The sequence below is a fragment of the Phalacrocorax aristotelis genome, chromosome 8 (genome assembly GCF_949628215.1).
Source record: "Phalacrocorax aristotelis chromosome 8, bGulAri2.1, whole genome shotgun sequence".
Classification (NCBI taxonomy): Eukaryota; Metazoa; Chordata; class Aves; order Suliformes; family Phalacrocoracidae; genus Phalacrocorax; species Phalacrocorax aristotelis.
In genome coordinates this window covers 23912396-23933326 of record NC_134283.1, presented here as the reverse complement: position 1 = coordinate 23933326, position 20931 = coordinate 23912396, and the positions used below count along the sequence as shown (strand labels likewise).

General features: G+C 47.1%; 1 protein-coding gene across 2 annotated transcripts; it reads right to left on the bottom strand.

The window, feature by feature from the left end:
* Positions 1-20161, bottom strand: KATNB1 (katanin regulatory subunit B1). 2 transcript variants are annotated; one of them, XM_075101994.1, is made up of 20 exons: positions 20017-20161; positions 19652-19792; positions 16881-17011; positions 12599-12716; positions 10700-10800; positions 10124-10165; positions 9375-9458; positions 8391-8506; positions 7792-7863; positions 7366-7516; positions 6748-6935; positions 6490-6623; positions 5520-5567; positions 5269-5345; positions 4510-4629; positions 3397-3546; positions 2985-3061; positions 2492-2566; positions 1656-1772; positions 1-1072 (listed from the first exon to the last, which is right to left on the bottom strand). In XM_075101994.1, exons 2-20 carry the CDS (start codon positions 19689-19691, stop codon positions 940-942), a joined length of 1974 nt encoding a protein of 657 aa, XP_074958095.1. In that variant the 5' UTR covers positions 19692-19792; positions 20017-20161; the 3' UTR covers positions 1-939. The 2 variants fall into 2 exon arrangements, with proteins under 2 accessions (XP_074958095.1, XP_074958096.1); XM_075101995.1 differs by having other exon boundaries at positions 6490-6620; positions 20017-20155.
* Between the last annotated feature and the right edge of the window lie 770 nt (positions 20162-20931).

Below are 20931 nucleotides of genomic sequence, written 5' to 3'. Positions count from 1 at the left end.
TTTTTTTAAAAAGTTACAAATCTTTTAATAAAATTCACTTTAAGTTACAGTTTCCCAGAGAACAGGCTCCAGTGTATAAAAATGGGAGTCAGGCTGGGAGGAGCAGGGGAAGCACTAACAGAAACCTCTTTCCCCACAGGAAAGAAGAAAGAGGGACAGAAAGGTTCTGACAGACATTTATTGGGGAAAAAGAAAACCTCTAAGCATGGTCCAGTGGATGTAGAAAGACATTAGTCCATGTCCCTCTGGGCCTCCACCTTCCCACATCCTTAACCCCAAAGGCAAACACATACAACAAGTCCTGTTTAAGTCACATATTTTAGCAGATCCAGGTAGACCTCAGTTCCCAGCAATGGTCTGAAGATACTAATTTTGTGTGGCCCAGGGTGCCAGCAGGGATTTTTGAGAACCCAAGAGACAGTCTCCTGCTACAGGTCCTTGAGACTCCACCAGGCCATGGCCCAGCTCCTGTTTGATGAAGCAAGCCAAAGGGGTTGGTCCCACATGGCAGTTGAAGAAGTCTCCTCTGCAGGGAAAGGGGGCACCCCACCCCACAGCAGGCTTTTGTGGTCCAGATGCCACAGTCCTCAGCGCCCTGCACAGGGAGCAGGGCCAGCCAGGCCCAGCCCCCAGAGCCAAGCAATAAGAACTAACAGCACATGTGATGAGGTGAAGAGCTGAAATGAAGCTGCTTCCCTCCAGGGGCTTTGCAGGGGCCCCCACCAGCCAGTTCCTCTCACACAGCATATGCATCTCTCCAGTCAGGTCTTCCATTCAGCCCGTAAGGCACTGGGGCTGGGCAGGTGACCAGCTGGCAAGTTTCCACTTCCCTACCATGCTGTGGGGGGAAGATGGACCCACGGAGAGAGGTGAAATCCAGCCAGACGAAGAGCAGAGGAGAGCTTGGCCACCTGTTTTCACGTGAGGAGGCAGCAGCTGTCACTCCAGGACAGCCATGAGGAGATGCAGTTCCCGAAAGGCACTACCATGGCGGCCGCTGAGCCCAGACTTGTTCTTGACAATGTTGCTGATGTTTTTCAGCTGCTTGTAGCACAGCTTGCATTTATGGAGCCTACAAAAACCAGACAGCAGACACAGCATGAATCCTCAGCTGCTTAAGAGCTGTGCTTGTTCCTGCAGTGCCAAAGATGCAACTCAAGCAGGGGAAAAAACACAAATGGCCTAAAGGGGCTGAAATGTGAGCATGGCTCTGCAGAAACACCACATATTCAGCCCACGTCCTAATGACTCAAGAGAATGGCAGCCACACAAGGGCTCTTTCACTCCTCTTTTCCCCTTTGGCAGTGAAGTCCAGGGAGAAAGGAGGTGCTGGTTTTTAGAAGGCCAATTCTCAGAGCAGAGCTTTCCTGTGAATGAACTAGAAAGCCAGGGCCTGCCTGACAACTCATGTGAGGTAGAAGGTAAAGCTACAGGGTGGTTTTACTCATTACATACTCACACTTTGTTTAGGTATGACTCAATACACAGTGACAGAGGGAAAAGCAGGCCTTGGTCTTTTTCTCAGAGCAGGAAGGTTTGGTGTTTGCAGACAAAAAGGAAGGCAAGGCCAGTCAAGTATCTTGATAGCCAAGAGCAAAGCTCACCCAAGAGAAAGGCTGGTTCAAAAAGAGAGCAAGTGGAAGTAAGTGCCTCACCTTTCCTCTCTGGTGATGTCCACACCAACAGATGGTGGTGCAGCGAGAATGTCAGTGATCAGTGGCAGGAATCTCTGGAGAATGAGTTTCAGGGAGGTGCAGCCAGTCTGCACGTAACTGAAACACAAACAGAATCAGGTTCCACTTGAATTTCATTCCTTTCCTTCCAGCACAAAGCCCTCACTCACATTCAGTCACTGGGGATAACCTACTCAAATGACCCCCTGCTCCACCACCTGTAATCTGGGAAGGGGAACAACAGCCAAGTACCAACACGGTCTTGGTTCAAGTCAAGACTGACAAAGTGAGCCCTTTCAAAATGTCCTGGCATATACGCTGCTAAGTGGGACCTTTCTGCTCAAGAGCAGAGATGTCCTGCCGAGGGAATTTAGCAGGAGCCTCTCTTCTGGTAGGAAGGGCAGAAACTCCATCTTAAGAGAGAGGCTGCATTTTTTTCCACCTAATGATGAGATTCAAAGCAATCTTCAAAGTGACCCCAAGGCTGTTGCAGGACTTCATTCCCCCTGTCTCAAGTCAACAGTCCACAGAGCCCTCTTGTTCTACACCAATTTGACCCCTCCCAGCTGCCAGAGCTGCCTTCAGTCCAACACACCTATGCCAGATCTCAATATCCTGCTCTCCTGGCCATTGCATACTTTCCATATGTTTTCCCACACATGACAACTCCATTGCTCTTTTCCAGGCATCATATCAGCATTATACTGTATCTGCTGTGATTTTTCAGGATTTTCTTTCAGTTACAAAATACCGAGTGGAGGTCTCCTATGAATATCCACACCTTGTCCCCCAAGCATACCATGTTCTTGGGGCCTCACCTTTCATATTTACTTTGGAGTAGTTTCTCTATCTGTGGCAGCACTATAGTACACAAATCTAGCTTCCAGAGAGACCTGAAAAGAAAAGGACGCATTCTGAGAGTGGAGACCAAGACCTTACAAGGCTGAGTTGACACAAATAATGCTTTCTGGTAAGAAATCCCAAGCAGCAGCACTCAAGTTTACTGAGCAAGTTCACTGACTCCCCCTTGTGATAGGAAGTGGCAGGTTCTGATATATTTTATTGACTCAGCAGAATCACCTTATGAAGCCCCAAGACTTAATTTTCCTTGTGAGACATCATTTGCCTACAGAAAAAGCCCCATACAACTCCAGCAGTTACTGGCACTGCAGACTTGACGATCTGTCTACAAGCACACACGTTTCATGCTGCCATGGGCCACAGGTCATGAGGCAGGTGGAATGCAGCACTCCCAGCGCCCACCCAGATGGCCCTCGGGCATCCCAAGGGCTGCCCCCACCCAGCACTCACGCTTTTTGGTTGACAATATTCAAGAGGTCCACAACAACAGACAGATCGTTGATCGCCACTGCAGAGTCCACAGAGTTCTGAGAGAGAAGGGGAAGAGGTAGTCATCTACTGCAAAGCTCAAACTGGCTAGACTAAAGCAATTAATATCAACTGCTGCTTTTCAAAAACAACGTAGAGGAAACATGGAGTTGGCTAGGGAAGAGAAGATAACTCTCGCATGAGAAAGTTTTCTCCACTTTTCTTTGTGACCATTCAGCCACAGGTGGGACTCAGCAGCACTCTGCAGTGTATCCCTGGGGACAAAAGCTGTGAGACCCTGCATTTTGTGTAAGGGGCAGATTCAGCTGCAGACAAGCCAAAAGAGCTGCTCAGTTGCTCCCATCACAAGCCTCAGGTATCTCCACATCCTTGCCTTGATGTCACCAGTGCTCCATACAGCCCGCACGGTGTCCAGATTCTTGTGGCGGCTGGTGAGGACCACACACATGGTCTCATGGCCTTTCCTGATCTGGGACATGGCTTCCTCATCCACGAGCTCAGTCTGGCTTTGGTTTTTCACAGCCTGAAAGTACAGACACTAATGGAGGAGCGGTAACAGAGCAGGATGGCAGAGAAGGGTAGGAGTTCTCTCTGCCCTAGGTGAGAGCTAATTTTGTTGTACAGAGAGATAGGAAATACTGACTTCCTTGCAGATTGTTTTATAAACATTTTGAAATGGAAATGCTCTATTTGTTCCAATTTCAGCTACTTCCCTTTTGCCTCTTCTACTGTGTCATTACAAACACATTTGAAACTTTGGAAAAACTCTCAAAATTGAAAAAAGTTAATTAAAAGTAAGCTTTCAAAACCAGTGTTTTGGTGAAGAAATGTGTTAATGCAAACCCTGTTTATGTGAAATGTTCATCTGAAATCAACAGCCTAAACTTCGCACAGTTTATTAGACTCTCAATTTGATTCCCACCCACACCATGCTGGAATCTCTCTTCCTTTGCTCACATTTGGAATTTGGAATCATAAGGATGCTCTGGTCCTTCCCCCTTTTTGGGACAGGGAATACCCTCCTGAGCAAGGCCAAGAGGCCTCCAAGACTCAAGAGGGTAAGACTCTTCAAATAATCATGTAGGTGTAATGGCAGACACCATTTTCTAAATTAATAATTGTCTAGCATGTGGAATTTTTCAGTGTTTTTGTCTCATCCCTTGGTCTCTGCTTTGATAACACATTCTTTGTGAGCATGGATCAACGCTGCTGTGTTCGCATCAATTCCAATGGGGGCTGGGTGCAGCGACCCTGAGGTGCTAATTCCACAGGAAGTGCAAGTCAAAGCGGTTGGGCAGCAGGAGCGTAACCTGGCAGGGGAAGCACCGAGTGAGCAGAAGGAGAGGAGGAGATAACATGTTCTCACCCAGTACTGAGGACTACAGGCTGTGGAAAACATCTAGGACATTCTGCACCTCAGAGAACCCCCTTCCTGATTCTACACAACACAGAAACTGGTTGAAAACTTTTGTCCAGAGACACTTACCGGTAGAAAGTCAGAGGCCTTCAGGCCAATGGGCTCATTCCTGGCTGCAGGAATCACCGACGGCTCTGTTCTAGTCAAAGGAGTTGAAGAAGCAATAGGTGGCCTCTGAACCGGATCAGGCTGCAGGAGAAATTGGGATAAAAGCTCCAGCAGCAACTATCTGGCCCCAGTCTGATGTCCTTCTTCCCTGACCCACTTTCACAGAAGGGTCCTAACGCAGAAGCGTGGTGTAAGAGGCAATAAAGTATCTCTCAGGTACACAACAAGATGCAATTAAGGTTTGCAAAGAACATGGGGATGCCGCAGTGGAAGTGCCAAGTGCTGTTGTTATCAGCATCTAAAATTCAGGCAATGGGCCATGGCCAGCCTGAAGGTGAAGAGAGAATTCTAAAGCAGCCAGTATAATGTATCCTGGCCTATGGCTGCTCGCCATTTTGGCTACAAAATCGCCTCAGTTCAAGCACTTGCAGAAATCTGGCACTTGGTTCTCTTCAGAGCACCCCAATTTTGAGATGCAAGGAGAAACACCACTGCAAGTGTGGGAAGCAAACAAAAGCAATAGACCCATCGCCTGTTGGAGGCTTGGCCTTCAATTCTACTGCTCAGGCAAGACACATGGCAGGATAAAGACTGGAGCTGCACTTTTATTGTTCTTCCCTAAAGAAAATCAGCTTGATTACAAGTCGTAAAGTCTCCAGCACTCACATATCTTTCACAGTGGGAGCACGAACAGCTATTAACAGATCATACAGTACGTACAAGTTCTTGCTTGGGCAATGGGGTCTGGACATCCGCAGCAGGGTTGGACTTCACCGCTTCCTTTGCAGTTACAGGCTCTACCAAGATGGAAGGAAGTGGGAAAGCAGAAGCTGATTATTCCTTTCAAGAGAAGCTGTGAGCGAAGGTTCTGTATAGATAGACTACAAGAGGTCATTTCTGCAGCCATGCAGCTCTCCCTCTTTTGAAGGCCATTAACCCCATTTCCACCAAGAGATCATTTTCATACTCACCATCCTCAGGAGGGGCTGGAAAGGGCTCGTTTCGAGGAGGAGTTCGACCTACAGAGAGAAAAACAAACAAACAAACAAACAAACAAACAAAAAAATAAACCAACCACTCAACCAAACAAGAAAAAAAAAAAAACTAAAACAAAGGAGCATCCAAGGCTACAGGTTAGTGACAGGTCAACCCTGGAGCTGGGAGATCTCAAACAACTTCACAGATTAGGGCCATCAGTGATACAAGCAGAGTTATCTCCTTCGGACCTTGATGCTATTGTTGAGTTTAGCCAAAGGCTTTCAGTCTTTGCATAGGAAGGGTTCATCATTTTTTGAACAAACGTTTCATCATTTTGTCCCTCCACTCATGGAGGGACAAAACTGACCTGTGTAGTTCATCGCTGATGTAGAGGTGTGAAGCACAAGAAAAGGCACTGTCACAACAAATTATATTTGAAAGAATTCACCTCCCTCTAAATTGATTTAGAAGGTAATGACCTTTAACTCTTTATAAGGAGTATCTCATTTTTCTCGTTTACATAAAAATGAGATACAGGTATTGCACTACACCTCCTAAACAACAATCTCCATTTAAAATAAAAAACATTTTGCCTTTCCTTCTTTAATGGAGGCTGCTGATTTTATACATATCAAAATTCTAGGTTAATAAAGATCTTGTACCACAGTAGTCCTTTCTAATCAGGACAGGAAGGCAGCATGCTTACAATGGAGCTCTGGATTCTGAGCCAGGCTTCAACCAGATATCACTTCACCCTAGTAAAGGTGCCACCTTTCAGCAGTTCAACATGATCTGTGGTTCAGAGTCCAAGCACAGAATAACGAATAAAAGTTTTCTAAATTCTTTCAGTCACCGGCAAAGCCTCTATTACAGTAAGCCAAAGCTCACCTCTACTGAACTAGTTTAGTGCCTATAGCTCTAATCCAAACAATGCTCAAAAGCACAATAAACCTTGGTACTGACAGATAGCATTCTTGGGCTGGAAGATCTCTTTGTAATCCTCTGCGTTCTGGATCTCAGCCTTTGATTCCTTCTCATCCCGGTCATCTTCACTGCTGGGACTGCGCCTCTCGCTCTCTGAGTTGTGCTTCACTCTGCTGTGGAAAAAGAGATGCTGTCAAGGACAAGTCATATGGACTCTGTCAGAGGGAGTGAGAGCACTAAGCTCCTTGTATGTTTTGTTAAAATCTTGAAATTCAATAAGCCAGCAAATTCACGTACCTTTGTGGCTTGCTGCAGCTAGTTGAGGGCCTGTCATAGATGCGGCGAAGGGAGGACCCTGTGGGGGTAGGTGGCACAAGAGGTTCATTGTCCCTGAGCAGCCCATGAGGAATGGAACCCGACTTTGTGACTCTGCTGAGATCCACAACGAAGGAAGAAACTGTGCTTTGCACAAAGGAAACTCCTATCTGCAGAGGCAAAACATCAAGGTAATTCACCAGGGAGCAGGGTGCATGCCAGCCTTTTTGAGAATGGGTGTGATGGAGTGACCCTGAGCAAACATGCTTGAGAATTTCTCAGTTCAGCACTTTGGCTTTTTCAAATTGAAGCTGCCAATGTTTTATGAAGGGCTACGATAAAACTTTTGCCAAGAATAGTTTCTAAATCCTGGTAAAACCAAGTCCCAGTTCTTTCCTCCAGAAGCCAAAGAGAGACGAAGTGGAGCACGCGGCTGCTGAAAGCAAAAGCACAGAAGCTCTGTCTAAGTGTGGGCACACTGCAAGCCCTGACCACTTACAGTCTGGCATAAGCTTAAAGGTTAGAAGGCCTGCAAGGGGCTGGAAAATTTTATCTCGTGTTTTGCAGCCATCTCCCCACTCCTCAGGAGCAGCGACTTACCAGCTGGTTGTTGCAGATAGACAAGTCAGCTACTTTTCCCCAGTTCACCAGGACCACATCAAAACAGCGCTCTGGCTCCCAGCCATACACACGCAGCGCATCCTGGAAGCCACTATACAAGCAGCAGCCATCTGGGTTGAAGAGCACACACCTGGGAGTAAGGCAGGTAGAGAATTAGGCACAGCTTCCCAACCTTGCTCAGTCTCACAATGACCCCAGGGCTGTATCCCTGACTTCACTGAAAACCTCCAGTCCTGTTTCTAACAACGAACCTACTGATATGGTGTTCGCCTGTGCAACCTGGTGGGCCTCTGCAACATCTCCTGCAGCCCAACCTTCTCCCCAGTAAAGTTCATCTTTCAGGAAAATCCTCCCTTCACCCCCACTTTAGTCTGCCTGGTACACTGCAGTAGGAATTTAATATACCTGACAGGGGTAGCCTCCTCTTCAATACAGCTCACAACTTGAAACTTCTCCAAGTCCCAGAACCGAACAGTCCTGTACACACAACAGAACAAAAATCATTGCTCACCCCTCTGGAAATCTGCTGTAGGAATCAGTATTGAAATAATATGCTAACAGCTAGAATGACTTCCGCTGTTGTGCACATATGATGAACCTACAAAGAAGGCTAGTCTAGCTAAGATCTGTGAATCCAGCCACAGATGCTTAATGGCTCTAGATATGGATAGGTATTTAGAGATGACCCAGAGCTAAGAGAACACCCTGCCAGCTGAGCAGGGCTGTTTGCTGTTCAGAGAGGATGTCAGCTGGATTAGTGAGATGCCTGAGGCTATCACATTGTTTTCTAGTGAGGTAGAAGGTGCCATCAATTTTGGATGAGAAGGCAAGATCTCCATGTTCTGCGCATCACAGATGTGATGTGCTGCTGGCTAGATTTCAGGCTCTTGCAATGGCATGTTTGAGTTGCATGACATTCCCATTTTGCGTGTTCCTAAAAGGAAGGTCATCAGAAAAGGGAACCAACATATACAATTCCCTTCTTTCTCCCTCCCCATATGTACCTGTCAGAACTGCCAGAAGCCAAAAGGTATTCATTGGGATGGAATTCAACAATGTTAACTGGGCCAGTATGTCCTGTAAACTCAAACATTATCTTCCCAGCAGCCAGATCCCACAGCTGGAAGAAGGAAAGAACACAGACAAGCCGGCTTAAGTTTGTCAAAGAAAGCAATGATCAGGGAATAAGTACTGTCCCAGTCATTTAAGGCTGCCTTATTTTTTTCATTCTCTCTTAAATTTTCCACTTAATTTACCCCCTAGAAGTTTCTGGTTTATATTTAGAGACTGGGATAAAATACAGCAGTTCCACCTGTCCCCACAGATTATATCTCAAAAGTGAACGAACAAAAACCCCAAAGCTCTGAATCCCTTAGCAATTCATTCTTCCTGTGCTCTAGTCTCCACTGAAAAATCCAGAGTGAAATGACTGATCAGATTACTGCATTTGAAACTGAAAACATAAATCAGCCCTTCACCCACATTCCTCCATGCCACGTATTAAACTATTGAAATCATTCCCTTTAGTCGATACTTTTCTGAATTCATTCTCTTGCTCTGCTCAGTCCTGACAGCAATTTTCAGACTGATAATCCTGCACAACGTGTATGATAATACATTCCTACTGAATTAACTGAGCGGAGCCAGAAATTGGTATGGTGAAGTAACATGCTGCAGGCAACTCATTCTGTAACATTTACTGAGATGACTGAAGCCAATGTTCAGGTATCACAACTCTACCACCACCAAAACTTGAACTTCCATGTGCAAAGTGCCAATGTCTCTGTTGGATAAGTGCATTTCAACACACACAGCTCTTTTCTGGATGTTGTGGGCCACTGGACATGATCCTCACAAATAAACTAGTCCCTGCAAAGCCACAAGGCTCAGCTAGCTGCCTGAACAAGTGCTGGTAACAACTGGTGAAAAGATGATCCCAGCATTCCTGTGTGCCACAAGCACATAAGGAGAGTGTCACAATACATTACCTTTACAGTGTGATCATCAGCAGCAGAGGCTAACCATTTCCCATCAGGACTAAAGCGGAGACATCGAACTGCTTCTGTGTGACCCTGAAATGAGAAAAACAAATAGTATTTTCCTTTTTCTCCCCCCTTCCTTCCTTTAGAGGGAATTCTGGATTTTGTCTTTCAATCCTATACAATATAATAAAATAAAATCAAGTAACTTTCACAGGGTCCACAGCTCGCAGAACACTAAACACCACACTCAAGAGCTACGCCCATCCACACTAAATGCGTGTGATCTCTCTTATCTAGATATTTCTGACTTAGTTAATAAGAATCAATCTTAAATTACACAGATTTATATGTGGTCAGATAGAAGTGCTGTGCCACTAAGTTGGTTTCTAAAGGAAATTAATATACAGCAAGCTCTGTAAGTAGAAAAAGACCCCAGGAATAGAACCACCTTGGTGCAGTGGGGACTTGCATGAGAATATCAGTCACAGTATAAGGAAACAGGCATGGAGGCTCCCCATCCCCCACTGAAGCCAACCAGACTATAGCACATCGACTCCTATGATATCTATTTCATATTCCCATACAGTTCAGAGGCCTGCAGAGGTTTGCCAGGCCACTTCACAAATTGCGCAGATCTTATTTTCGTACTGGAAAGCTAAGAAGTTAACTGTACATAATCACATTAAGGTTTGCCCACAATTCCTCAACAGAAATTTTTCTCCCCTCTTCACCTGAATACTAATGAAGTATTTTACCTTGTACCTGAAGACACAGCCTTTTCTTCTTACATCCCAGAGCTACAGGGAAGCAAACAAAAGATATCCTTAGAGCAGTATGCAGGAAGCCCAAGAGTCCCATCAGAACAAGAGCTCTCCCTGTCACCAAGCTGGTAGACACTGCAGAATGAAAACAGTGAGGGAGCTGTTGAACCCCTGTTTGCTTCAGGGGTATTTCCTACCCTAATTCCCCAAGTGGGAATCATTTCTCTCAGTTATTTCCTACTACAGGAGCTCAGTTCCTACAGTCAAGTACCAGCATAATGAAGCAGATGCAACCACAGCAATCAGGACATCTGCACTTGCTGAAACCAGGTCTCAGCTGGCACCTTTCTGGGAGCCACATTCCACAAGAGAGGAGTCACTATCATGAGCTACCACCATGAAAATACATGCTCAACTTTCACAAGCACTCACAAATACACCTGCCCACACACATGAAAAGGATGACATACAGCATCTACCAACAGCTTGGCACGAAATGGGTTCTGGCACTCTTTAAAACAAAGATACTTCAAGTAAAGAGGGCAGCCTCTAGGGTAACCTGAGTTTTACCTTAATGTTTGTGTCCAAAGAGCCAGATGCCACAAAGCTTCCAAAGGGATGGAAATCAAGGCTGCAGATATTCGCTTTGTGACCAAGTAAGGTACGCAGAACTGGGAAAAAGAGCAGCAGAGCAGGGAGAAGGAATAGGGAGCAAATATTTAGTTCATTTCCCCAGACACCATGCAGAAGTTTAGCCATACTACCCTCACCATTAAGCACAGGCTAATACAACATATATTAGACATGCCATATCTTGTTTATTCATCTGTATACATGGTTTTATGGAAGTGTTTATAACTTTACCCTTGCAATGCAAAGAAACAGCAAAAGAGGGCCCATGTTCAAGGACCCTAATGAAAGTCCTGTCCTTAGATGTGGGAGCTATGAATAAAACTCCACAGGTCTCCATTCTGAAAATAAAACTAAAAAGCCACACTCTGAAGCAGCTCTCAGGCAGTGTATCTTTCCACTTGTTACAAACAGAGCAAAATGGGGGTAAGAGACAGACAAGTTTTAGCCAGGAAGTGAAAGGGACATTTGATTGTCTGTATGGTTCACCTTGCAGCTATTAGACAGACCCTTTCCCAGGACTCTCCACCCCTGTCCAGGCACAAGCCTGACTTCTGCCTCCTGGGTTCCAGTATTCACCTTGGACTCCTTCAGTTGCCCCTTGCTAGAAGCATCCCAAAGACCGGGAAACAATGTTTAGGAAGCATGAGACAAAGAAATGATCACAGTGTTTCAACAAGTCATCAACCAAGTAATACCCCTTGTAATTCCGGAAACCAGAAAGGACCAGTAGAACCAGTATCTTTGAAAGCAGAGACAAATGCAGAACTCAACTTTGAGGAAGAAAAATTGCTCAGATAATAACAAGGGCCACCTCTCTCCATCATCTGGAACAGTATCATTTGGGACTGTTGTTCCCCTGGCAGAAACTGGCTCTTGAGCCAGACCTGGAGTGGTCATTTGCACAGATGTTGGCTCATAGGTCTCCTAATAAATTCAGCCAGATCAGTTACACTCCACAGGTAGAGCCAAACTGTTTTATAACTGACCTGATTCTAACTGTCTGAACAACAAAAGCACTTTTTATTATTTATGTCACCTGCTGTTTGCCTTCTTAGCTTAGCCAGTGTAAGTCTATTTTCATTACACATTCTTTTCTACGAACAAGTAGCAACCTATAGGAAATATTCAGTCATTTTATAGTATTCATGCTGAAATGCACTCAAGTGATCATGATACCTTTGCAGACTTGTTCTACAATTTGAGAAAAATGCAATAAACAAAGCATGACTCAACAGTTGGCCTTTAAAGGATCAGTGCTTGATGAGTTCATAGTTTTTATGATCTAATAGAAATTAGGTCTTTGTCTATTTATATGGCCATGCAAGAGCAGAAGAAGAGAAAAATGACTTGAGGAAAAAAAAGAAAAGTTAGAACCTAAGAACAAGAACAAGAGGTCAGCAAGCAGGGGATTCCTGGGCTTGTGCAGAACTTAATACACTTAAAAATCCCAATATTATTTTAGATCCTTTTATTAACGTTTACAATTTTACGCTGAGGCTCTGAATACAAATTCTGTATGCCTAATTACGCTATACATGCATGGAACCCAATCTGAAATACAGATTTCAACACACTCAGGTCAAAACCTAGAAACTAGTTCCTCAGATCAGTCTCCACAATACACACACACATTTCTGCTCAAGCATGCATACACAGCTCTACAGTCTCAGGAGGAAGTGCATAAAAGCCCTTTAGGAGGGATGGAAATTAGGATGAAAGCAATGCCAGGCTCCTGTTCCTTCTTAAGCTGGGAACCTTCAGGTCAGCATAGATATTAAGCATAAGGATATTCCAAAAAGCGTGCATTAACAGAAGTCAAAATTCATGGAAACATACTTTTGGCAGCTTCCAGGTCCCAAACTCGAATGGACCCTGACTGAGACCCTGCAACAATGAGCTCCTCATTCGTATTGATCTGTAGGCTCTCAATGGGCGTTGTATGGCCTGTCAAGCTCTGCAAAGAAAACCATGAGTCACGACCACAGAATCACAGAATCACAGAATGATAGGGGTTAGAAGGGACCTCTGGAGATCATCTTGTCCAACCCCCCTGCTTGAGCAGGGACAACTAGAGCAAGGGGCATGGGAACACCTCCAGGAGGGTTTTGAATGTTTCCAGGAAAGGAGACTCCACAACCTCTCTGGGCACCCTGTTCCACTGCTCTGTCACCCTCACAGGAAAGAAGTTTTTTCTCATACTGAGGTGGAACTCCCTGTGTTCCAACTTGTGCCCATTGCCCCATGTCCTGTCACTGGGCACTAATGAAGAGTCCAGTCCCATCGCCCTGACAGCCACCCTTTAGATATTTATAAGTATTGATAAGATCCCCCCTCAGTCTTCTCTTCTCCAGGCTGAACAAACCCAAGTCTCTCAGACTTTCCTCTTAAGAGAGATGCTCCAGTCCCCTGATCATCTCAGCAGCTCTCCGCTGGACTGGCTCAAGCCGTTCCATGTCCTTCTTAAACTGGGGGGCCCAAAACTGGACACAGTACTCCAAATATGGTCTCACTAGGGCAGAGTAGAGGGGGAGGATAACCTCCCTTGACCTGCTGGCCTTTTAATGCAGCCCAGGATGGATACCATTGGCCTTCTTGGCCACAAGGGCACATTGTTGGCTCGTGGTCAGCTTGTTGTTCACCAGCACTCCCAGGTCCTTCTCAACAGAGCCGCTTTACAGTAGTTCAGCCCCCAGCTTGTACTGGTGCATGGGGTTGTTCCTCCCCAGGGGCAGGACCTTGCACTTGCTCTTGTTGAATTTCATGAGGTTCCCCTCGGCCCAGCTCTCCACCCTGTCCAGGTCTCGCTGAATGGCAGAACAGTCTTCTGGTGTATCAGCCACTCCTCCCAGTTTGGTATCATCAGTGAACTTGCTGAGGTTACACTCCATCCCATCGTCCAGGTCATTGATGTCTATGTTGAACAGGACTGGACCCAGCACAGACCCCTGGGGAACACCACTAGTGACAGGCCTCCACCCAAACCCTGCCCCACTGATCACAACCCTCTGAGTTCTGCCATTCGGCTAGTTCTCAATCCATCTCACTGTCCACTCATCCAGCCCACACTTCCTTAGCTTGCCTGTGAGGATGCTATGGGAGACAGTGTCGAATGCCTTGCTGAAGTTGAGATAGACAACATCCACTGCTCGCCCTTCATCGACCCAGCCAGTCACAGCATCATAGAAGGCTATCAGGTTGGTCAAGCATGATCTTCCCTTGGTGAATCCATGTTGACTACTTCCAATAACCTTCTTGTCCTCTACATGCCTAGAGAGGACCCCCAGGATGAACTGTTCCATCACCTTTCCAATGATGGAGGTGAGGCTGACTGGTCTGTAGTTTCCCAGGTCCTCCTTCTTGCCCTTTTTGAAGACTGGAGTGACATTTGCCTTCCTCCAGTCCTCAGGCACCTCTCCTGTCCTCCACAACCTTTCAAAGACGATTGAGAGTGGCTCAGCAGGAACATCCACCAGCTCCCTCAGCACTTGTGGGTGCATCCTATCGGGGCCCACGAATTTGCAAGGATCCAGTTTGCCTAGGTGGCCTCTGACCCAGTCTTTCTCAACCAACGGTAAGTCTTCCTTTGTCCCAACTTGTCCTCTCTTCTCGGTGGGCTGAGATGCCTGAGGGCCAGCCTTAGCAGTAAAGACCGAGGCAAAGAAGGCATTCAGTAACTCCGCCTTCTCTGCATCATGCATCGCCAGGGCCCCTTCCTCGTTCAGCAGTGGGGCCACTGTATCCCCAGTCTTCCTTTTACTGCTGATGTATTAAAGAAGCCCTTCTTGTTATCTTTGACATGCATTGCCAGATTTAATTCCAAGTGGGCTTTGGCCTTCATCATCACATCTCTGCACACCCTGACAGCATTCCTATATTCCTCCCAAGTGGCCAGTCCCTTTTTTCACATACTGTGAACCTCCCTCTTCTGTTTGAGTTTCTCTAGAAGCTCTTTGCTCATCCATGCAGGTCTCCTGGCTCCTCTGCCTGACTTCTTCCTCCTGGGGATGCACCAAAAATCACCAACAATCAACAGCTTCTGACACAGCCCTGTCCACAACAGCGTTGTTCATACTCAATTGGTAACTTAAGTATTTAGCCACAATTTGGGGCCACCTGGTTGTGCCCCTGGATCCTTTCTCCTCATCAGCTACCAGTATGGTACAGCATCCTGAAGACCATCTCTGCACATAGCACTGTGCAAGTATCTTCCACGTTATCCCACTTTCTGGGGCACACTGACTAATTTTTAAAGGATGCATCAACAGAGACGTGGGCAGTTAAACATTAGGTGTGGATGCCCAGACAAGGTTGACACACGCTTACATTATAAAAATTATGCTGTGCAAACACAATGGCACCATGTTTGCTCTAAATGGGTCACGTAAGTGTCATGAACCAGTTACAAAATCAAAGCAAGAGCAAAGGCAGGGCTACTTCGAAACCTTCACATAAGCAAGAAGCCAAATGTTACTGCCAGCAGCGGGTGTTGCAGTGATAATGTGGTGCTATTACTGAAGTATTAACTTGACGTATAAGGTAGTAATTCACATGTATGCAGTTCCTTTCATCATTGAGCATCTAAAAGCTTACAAATTACATAAGTATTTTGAGAAGGCCAGTATTTAATTAAAACACAAGAATATTTAAAACTAGCTCTAGAAAACCAATACGACTACTGCAGACTTTTTGCTTGTCAGTTAAGCAATAGTCTATGCTTTACTCCATCCTCAAACAGGTCTTTTTAAATAGCTAAGCTAGCTCTGTGCCTCCCACACATGTACAGAGGCTGGAATGCCAGCTGAAAGCTGCCTGTTCTGACAGGGGCTTTCTTAGGATTTCACATGCAACTGAAATCCTCTACATACTCTACAGCTGCAACTGTCACTGCTTAATGAGAAACAGAGCTCAAACTTGAATCAAATCACAATGCTACTTGAAAAGTTCTTCTCCCTCTTCCCCAAAACGCAAACTTCTGTAATCCTAGCGCTATAAACATTTCAGAGGACAAAATATACAGCACAACCCCAAGAATCAAGAGTCTTCTGATATACAAGAATGGCACAAGTCCTTAGCAGTTCCAGTCAGTCCCTGCCTCTCAGAAACACCAGCTTCTAACGCCTGTGGTTCCCAGGAAGCACAGGAGAGTTCCCACAGAAAAGGTACTAAGATATTTAGTCCTTCAATCCCCTTCTTGTGGAAGGCAATACTCTGGTTTCAAACTACCTTCATGCTACCACCAAAGGCCTGGAAAGACACAGCTTAATGACACTACGCAAGAAGCACAGCACTGCCAAAGGTGAGCAACTCCTTTTGTAATCATTTCAACCTCTGTATAATTGACCTCAGTAAAAGAATGGAAAAGTAGACACATTCTCCTTTTAGCCTTTTTCACCCTACTTTCTTCATTTCTTCCCCGCAAGGTTCACACTGGCTAGAGAAATGCCTTTCATAATACAAAATGATTGTGCTGTAAATTAAAAAAGTGACAAGGGATGCTTGCTAAAGATGGTTTTCCACAACACCCACCCAAAGCAAAAGCAATGTAGGACAGACATCTGTTAAGTATATTTATGGTGCACTTCAGTGATCACTACTGGCATAACCCACCCTACTCTAACATGCTGTGCCCAGCATTACTCTTCCCCACCCTACAGGCAAGTTAGCAAACTATTCTGACAAACTTTGTGCTGACAGTTAGTGGCTGCGGGACAGGTGGGAACGCATCCTGCTGGGGATGTTTCCTGCTCTGAGGGCAAACTCCAGGGTATAAAACTGGCCCCTGTAGCTTGTGCTATAAAACTAGCTGATCTCATACAAAACTCTGCATTTAATTATCTGTAGCCTAGTAGTGGAAGGCACAGTATTCATTATCTGAGCAAGCACTGGCCCAGCTGAAGCAGCCATCCATCCCAGATTCTCTCTGGAGCAGTGGTCTCACCAGTTACCGAATTCTGTCCCCATCTTTAGCCAGAATCCAGTCACCCAGCTTTGTGTTGGTAAACTCTATTCACAAGTCCCACAGGCTACAACTCAACAATCCTTTCCCTTGAACCCCACGCTCTGTAACTCAGAATTAATGTTCCCATCCCCCAAAAGTTGAAGACAGGCCTCTTCTTACCATGATGCAGTTGGGCTTGTTAACCGACCATATGTTGACCCGACAGTCATCTCCTCCGGTTGCTAGCAGCCGGCCTGAACTTTTCCCCAGGACTAGTGAGGATACATTGCTGCTATGAGCCGTGATCTCTTCTGCACAAAACAAAGCAAACAGTTAGTGCAGGCTAGTATAATAATTTTCCATGCCATCCCTCCCAAAGGACTTAAAAAAAAAATTATTCTTCCCCTGGAAAAACCTTCCAGTTTCCACTGGACAAGCTGCAGCAGCCCACAGTTCAGATAAGAAGTCACACTATTATCTTGCTTGAAACAGTCCTTCTTGGATCTGCCTGCTGTACTTAAGACATTTGCTGACCAAGCTTCACAACTCCAACACTCACATGGCTTACAAAAAGCACCTTCTCTCACTAGCAGCAGCTCAATAGCTTTTAAAGATTCAGTCATCTCTGGCAACCTGCTCACAGAAGCTGCTTTATCTTCTGTACCTGGGTGGGTATCAGTAAGCCAAGCTGCCTGAGAAGCTGCAATAAGACACAGCAGCCAGAATCACCGAACGAAAGGCCCTGTAATTCTGTTCCAGAAAGCAGCAGACTGTCTGACCCGAGAGGAACTGGCAGATCAGCAGCAGTACAGATTTTACCTTACACAGAAAAAGTCAGACTCAGCAGCAGGGATAGGTGGGGGTCCCTTGTCTGAGCTTCAGCAGAGGCTTTGCTACATTCCCACTATGTAACACAGGTGAAACTTGCGATGCAAAGTGCAAAACTGTAACAAAGGACGTGTGAATATATAGCCAAAAGTACACAAAAGAACAATGGTGATTGATACTAAAACACCGTTAAATAATGGGGCTGAGGGGAAGCTCTGACACTGAGAGGGCTTCGCAATGACAGAGCTCCACAGAAGCCTCATCATAAAGAAACAAGTCTGGGGCAAAAGAGAAGCCGAACGAGCATCGTTGCTTAGACATCTAATATTCACAGTGGATTTTTAAATCCACTCAAATTTTTGGCAGGGGCTTTTGACAGATATATTTACCAATCTCTTCCTCTTACAGTTCTCTTTGAAAGTTCATGGGATCTGCGTGCCTGGTAGTTACGAAAGTTGTTTGTAAAAAGGCTAGGTAGCAATCAATTAAGCTTTCGTTTGGATTGTTTTGGCGGGAGGAGCAATTTGATCACTTTACACACAACACTAATCCAAAAGGATATTAGACAGCTGAAATAATAATTACAGGGACTTTGATCTCAAGCTCTCAGAGTGTTTTTCTGAAAGCAAAACTGCGCAACTTTCACTTTAGCTGGAGAAACACCTCACAAATTACAAAGGTAACTGAACTGTAAATTACATAAGGGCAAATCTGAAAATATGCTTGTACTGAGCTGAAAGCCCAATCTTCCATATGACAATGCTAAAGTAAAGTATGTGTGTCTGCACAGGCTGAAAGGTAACAAAGAGTACAATTGTATTAATAGACCAACTCACTAGTTAAAATTGCAAGGATGGATGCTGTGCACCACTGCTGAAATGACTGCATCGGCAGCTTCACTTTTCCCCTCCTCTTGATTTCATTCTTAATAATATATTTTAAGTTTAGAAGTCACTGCTGAAGCATTCAACCCTCTGTTCCTAAAAGCCAGGTTATAACCTGATGCCAGCCTTGGCTAGACAGCATCACCCTCTCGCTCAGTGAAGTGCTAATTTCCTTACAACTACAAACTTTTTTTTCCCTGGAGTATTCATCACCAGATATTACCCACCAGCTCAGCAATACTAAGCTCCTAATTAGCATTGCTGAAACATTTCTAACATTCAGAACACTTCTTGCTCCAAAGAGGATGCTAAGATGGGGCACAGCCTAGCAAAAGTGAAGATCAAAACTTCTGCCTGCTTAAAGAGAATGGAGATTGACCGACTTCCAGTTTTTCCTATAACTGGCATTTCAGGGATGGGAAGATAATATGGCACACTGGCTTTCTGCTCAAAAAGATACAAAATTATTAAGTTGATTATCTCAGCTCCCTTCATGTGTTACCAGCCAAGGATACCACATGTCTGATAGCTAGTTTCCAGACCTCAAGTCACTGATCTAAAGCTCGTGCTTCTGAACAACCAATCACTTCCCATTGCTTCTAAGCATTCCTCAGCAGCCCTTATGAAATTACCCATCAGTGACCAGTGAAGCAGCTAGAAACAGATGATCAGCAACTGGTTACTGCTCCTTCTGAGGAAAAATAATGGATGTAAAGGCTCTTACTGTCTCTTGCAAGGCAATTTCAAGACTTACAGGCCCTGCAAAGATCACCTTGTCCCTCCTGCAGCAAAACGCTCAATGCATCTTCTGTAACAAGAGAGCAGCAATCAAGGACAACCCTAAACAGGCCAACCTGACACAGAGGGAACTCCCCAATGCAGCCTCGGCTCTGAAGGGGGTTTCCATCACTCCCTTGGTTGCTCCTGTACTACATGAGAGTCACGTGGGGTCACCTAGAAATTTAGGATAGCATTAGAGCAACTAATTGGAAGAAGTACAGGCCGTGACCCATTGAAAATAGCAACGGCAAGGCCCTACGCTGTTCCACTACGCTGCTATGTTTTCAAAAGGATTTCTAGGAAGTTAAAAATTCCAGTCAGCAACTCAGAAAGAGGGCCGGGGCACCCGCACCCGCGGTAGGGATTAGCTAGTTCCTATCACAAACAGCCTCTTCCACCCGCCGCCCAGCGGTGGAAGCTCCTCTGCTCGCCCCGGGGGAGCCGCCCGGCCCCACTCACGCAGCTTCCACGCCGTCTTAGTGGCGACGGCCCCGGCCATGGCTCTGCCTTCTTCCTCGGCCGGCGCGTCCTACCGCCGCCAGGCCATTCAGCCGCGCTTCCCCGGGACCTGCTCCTGCCCCGCGGCCCCACCGCGCCGCCCTGCAGGCAAAGACAAAAATAAATATAAAACCAAGAACCGGCCGCAGTCACGGCGACGACGCCGCCGCGCCGGGAGCGGGAAGGCTGCGCCAAGGCGGCGGGCAGGCGGAGAAGGGCCGGCCTCACCGCTGACGGCCATCGCGGTAGGGACGGGCTAGCTGGAGCCCCGCGGGCGGCGCCGGGGGGCGGCCGGGAAGCGCTCCACGGGCCGCCCTCAGACTCACCGGGCGATGAGGAGCAGCGAACGGCACCCGAAGCAGTTGTGGGGACGCTCAATCGTTGGCTGGCGGCGGAACCCACCCCAGCTCTACCGGCGGCCGCGGCCGCGACCGCGACCGCGACCGCGACCGAGGCCCCGGCCCCGGCCCCCGCACCCGCACCCGCACCCGCACCCGCACCCGCACCCGCACCCGCACCCGCACCCCTACCCCTACCCCTACCCCTACCCCCCGGTGTCGGTGCCGCCGCCGCTTGACAACCGGTCCCTCACAACACGCCTCGGCTGCGCCCCGCCTCCGCCCGGCCGCCGCCAATCAGAGCCACCGTCCCCCGGCCAATACCCGGCGTCGCCGCGCCGAGTCGAGCCGTTGCCCTGTGTCCTCGCGCCGCTTGGCCAATAGGAGCTGAGGGAGGGGTGGTTGCTATAGTGACCATAGAGCTGCCGGCCATTCGCAACGCAGCTTCTTGGCGGAGCCTTTCAAGCACGGCCAATAAAGAGGGCAGTGCGCTGGAGCTGTGGGGCCGCCATTTTGCGGCGCGGGGTGGTGGGGTTGCCTGGCCCTGGCCCGACGCGTCTCGGCCAGCGGCGGGGCTGCGGTGGCCCCTCGGCCTACTGCCTCCGTGGGGGAGGCCGAGAGGCTCTTCCCCGGCCTACTGCCCCAGGGCTGCCAGCGGCTGTGGCAGTTGTGCCTCCGGTGTCAAGACGATGATTCCCCTCGCCGGGAATCACGAGCGCAGCCCCGGCGGGACCGGGACCCCCGGGGTTCCCTCTTTCTATCTTTTTGTTAGGCAGTGCCAGCACCAGCTCCTCTGTCTTGCTGCCCCCGGCGAGTCAGGCCCGCCGGGGCGTCGGGTGGTTTTACCTCCCAGCAGGGCCTTGCTGGACGCTCTCACAACCTGGCTGAGACGGAGTCACACTG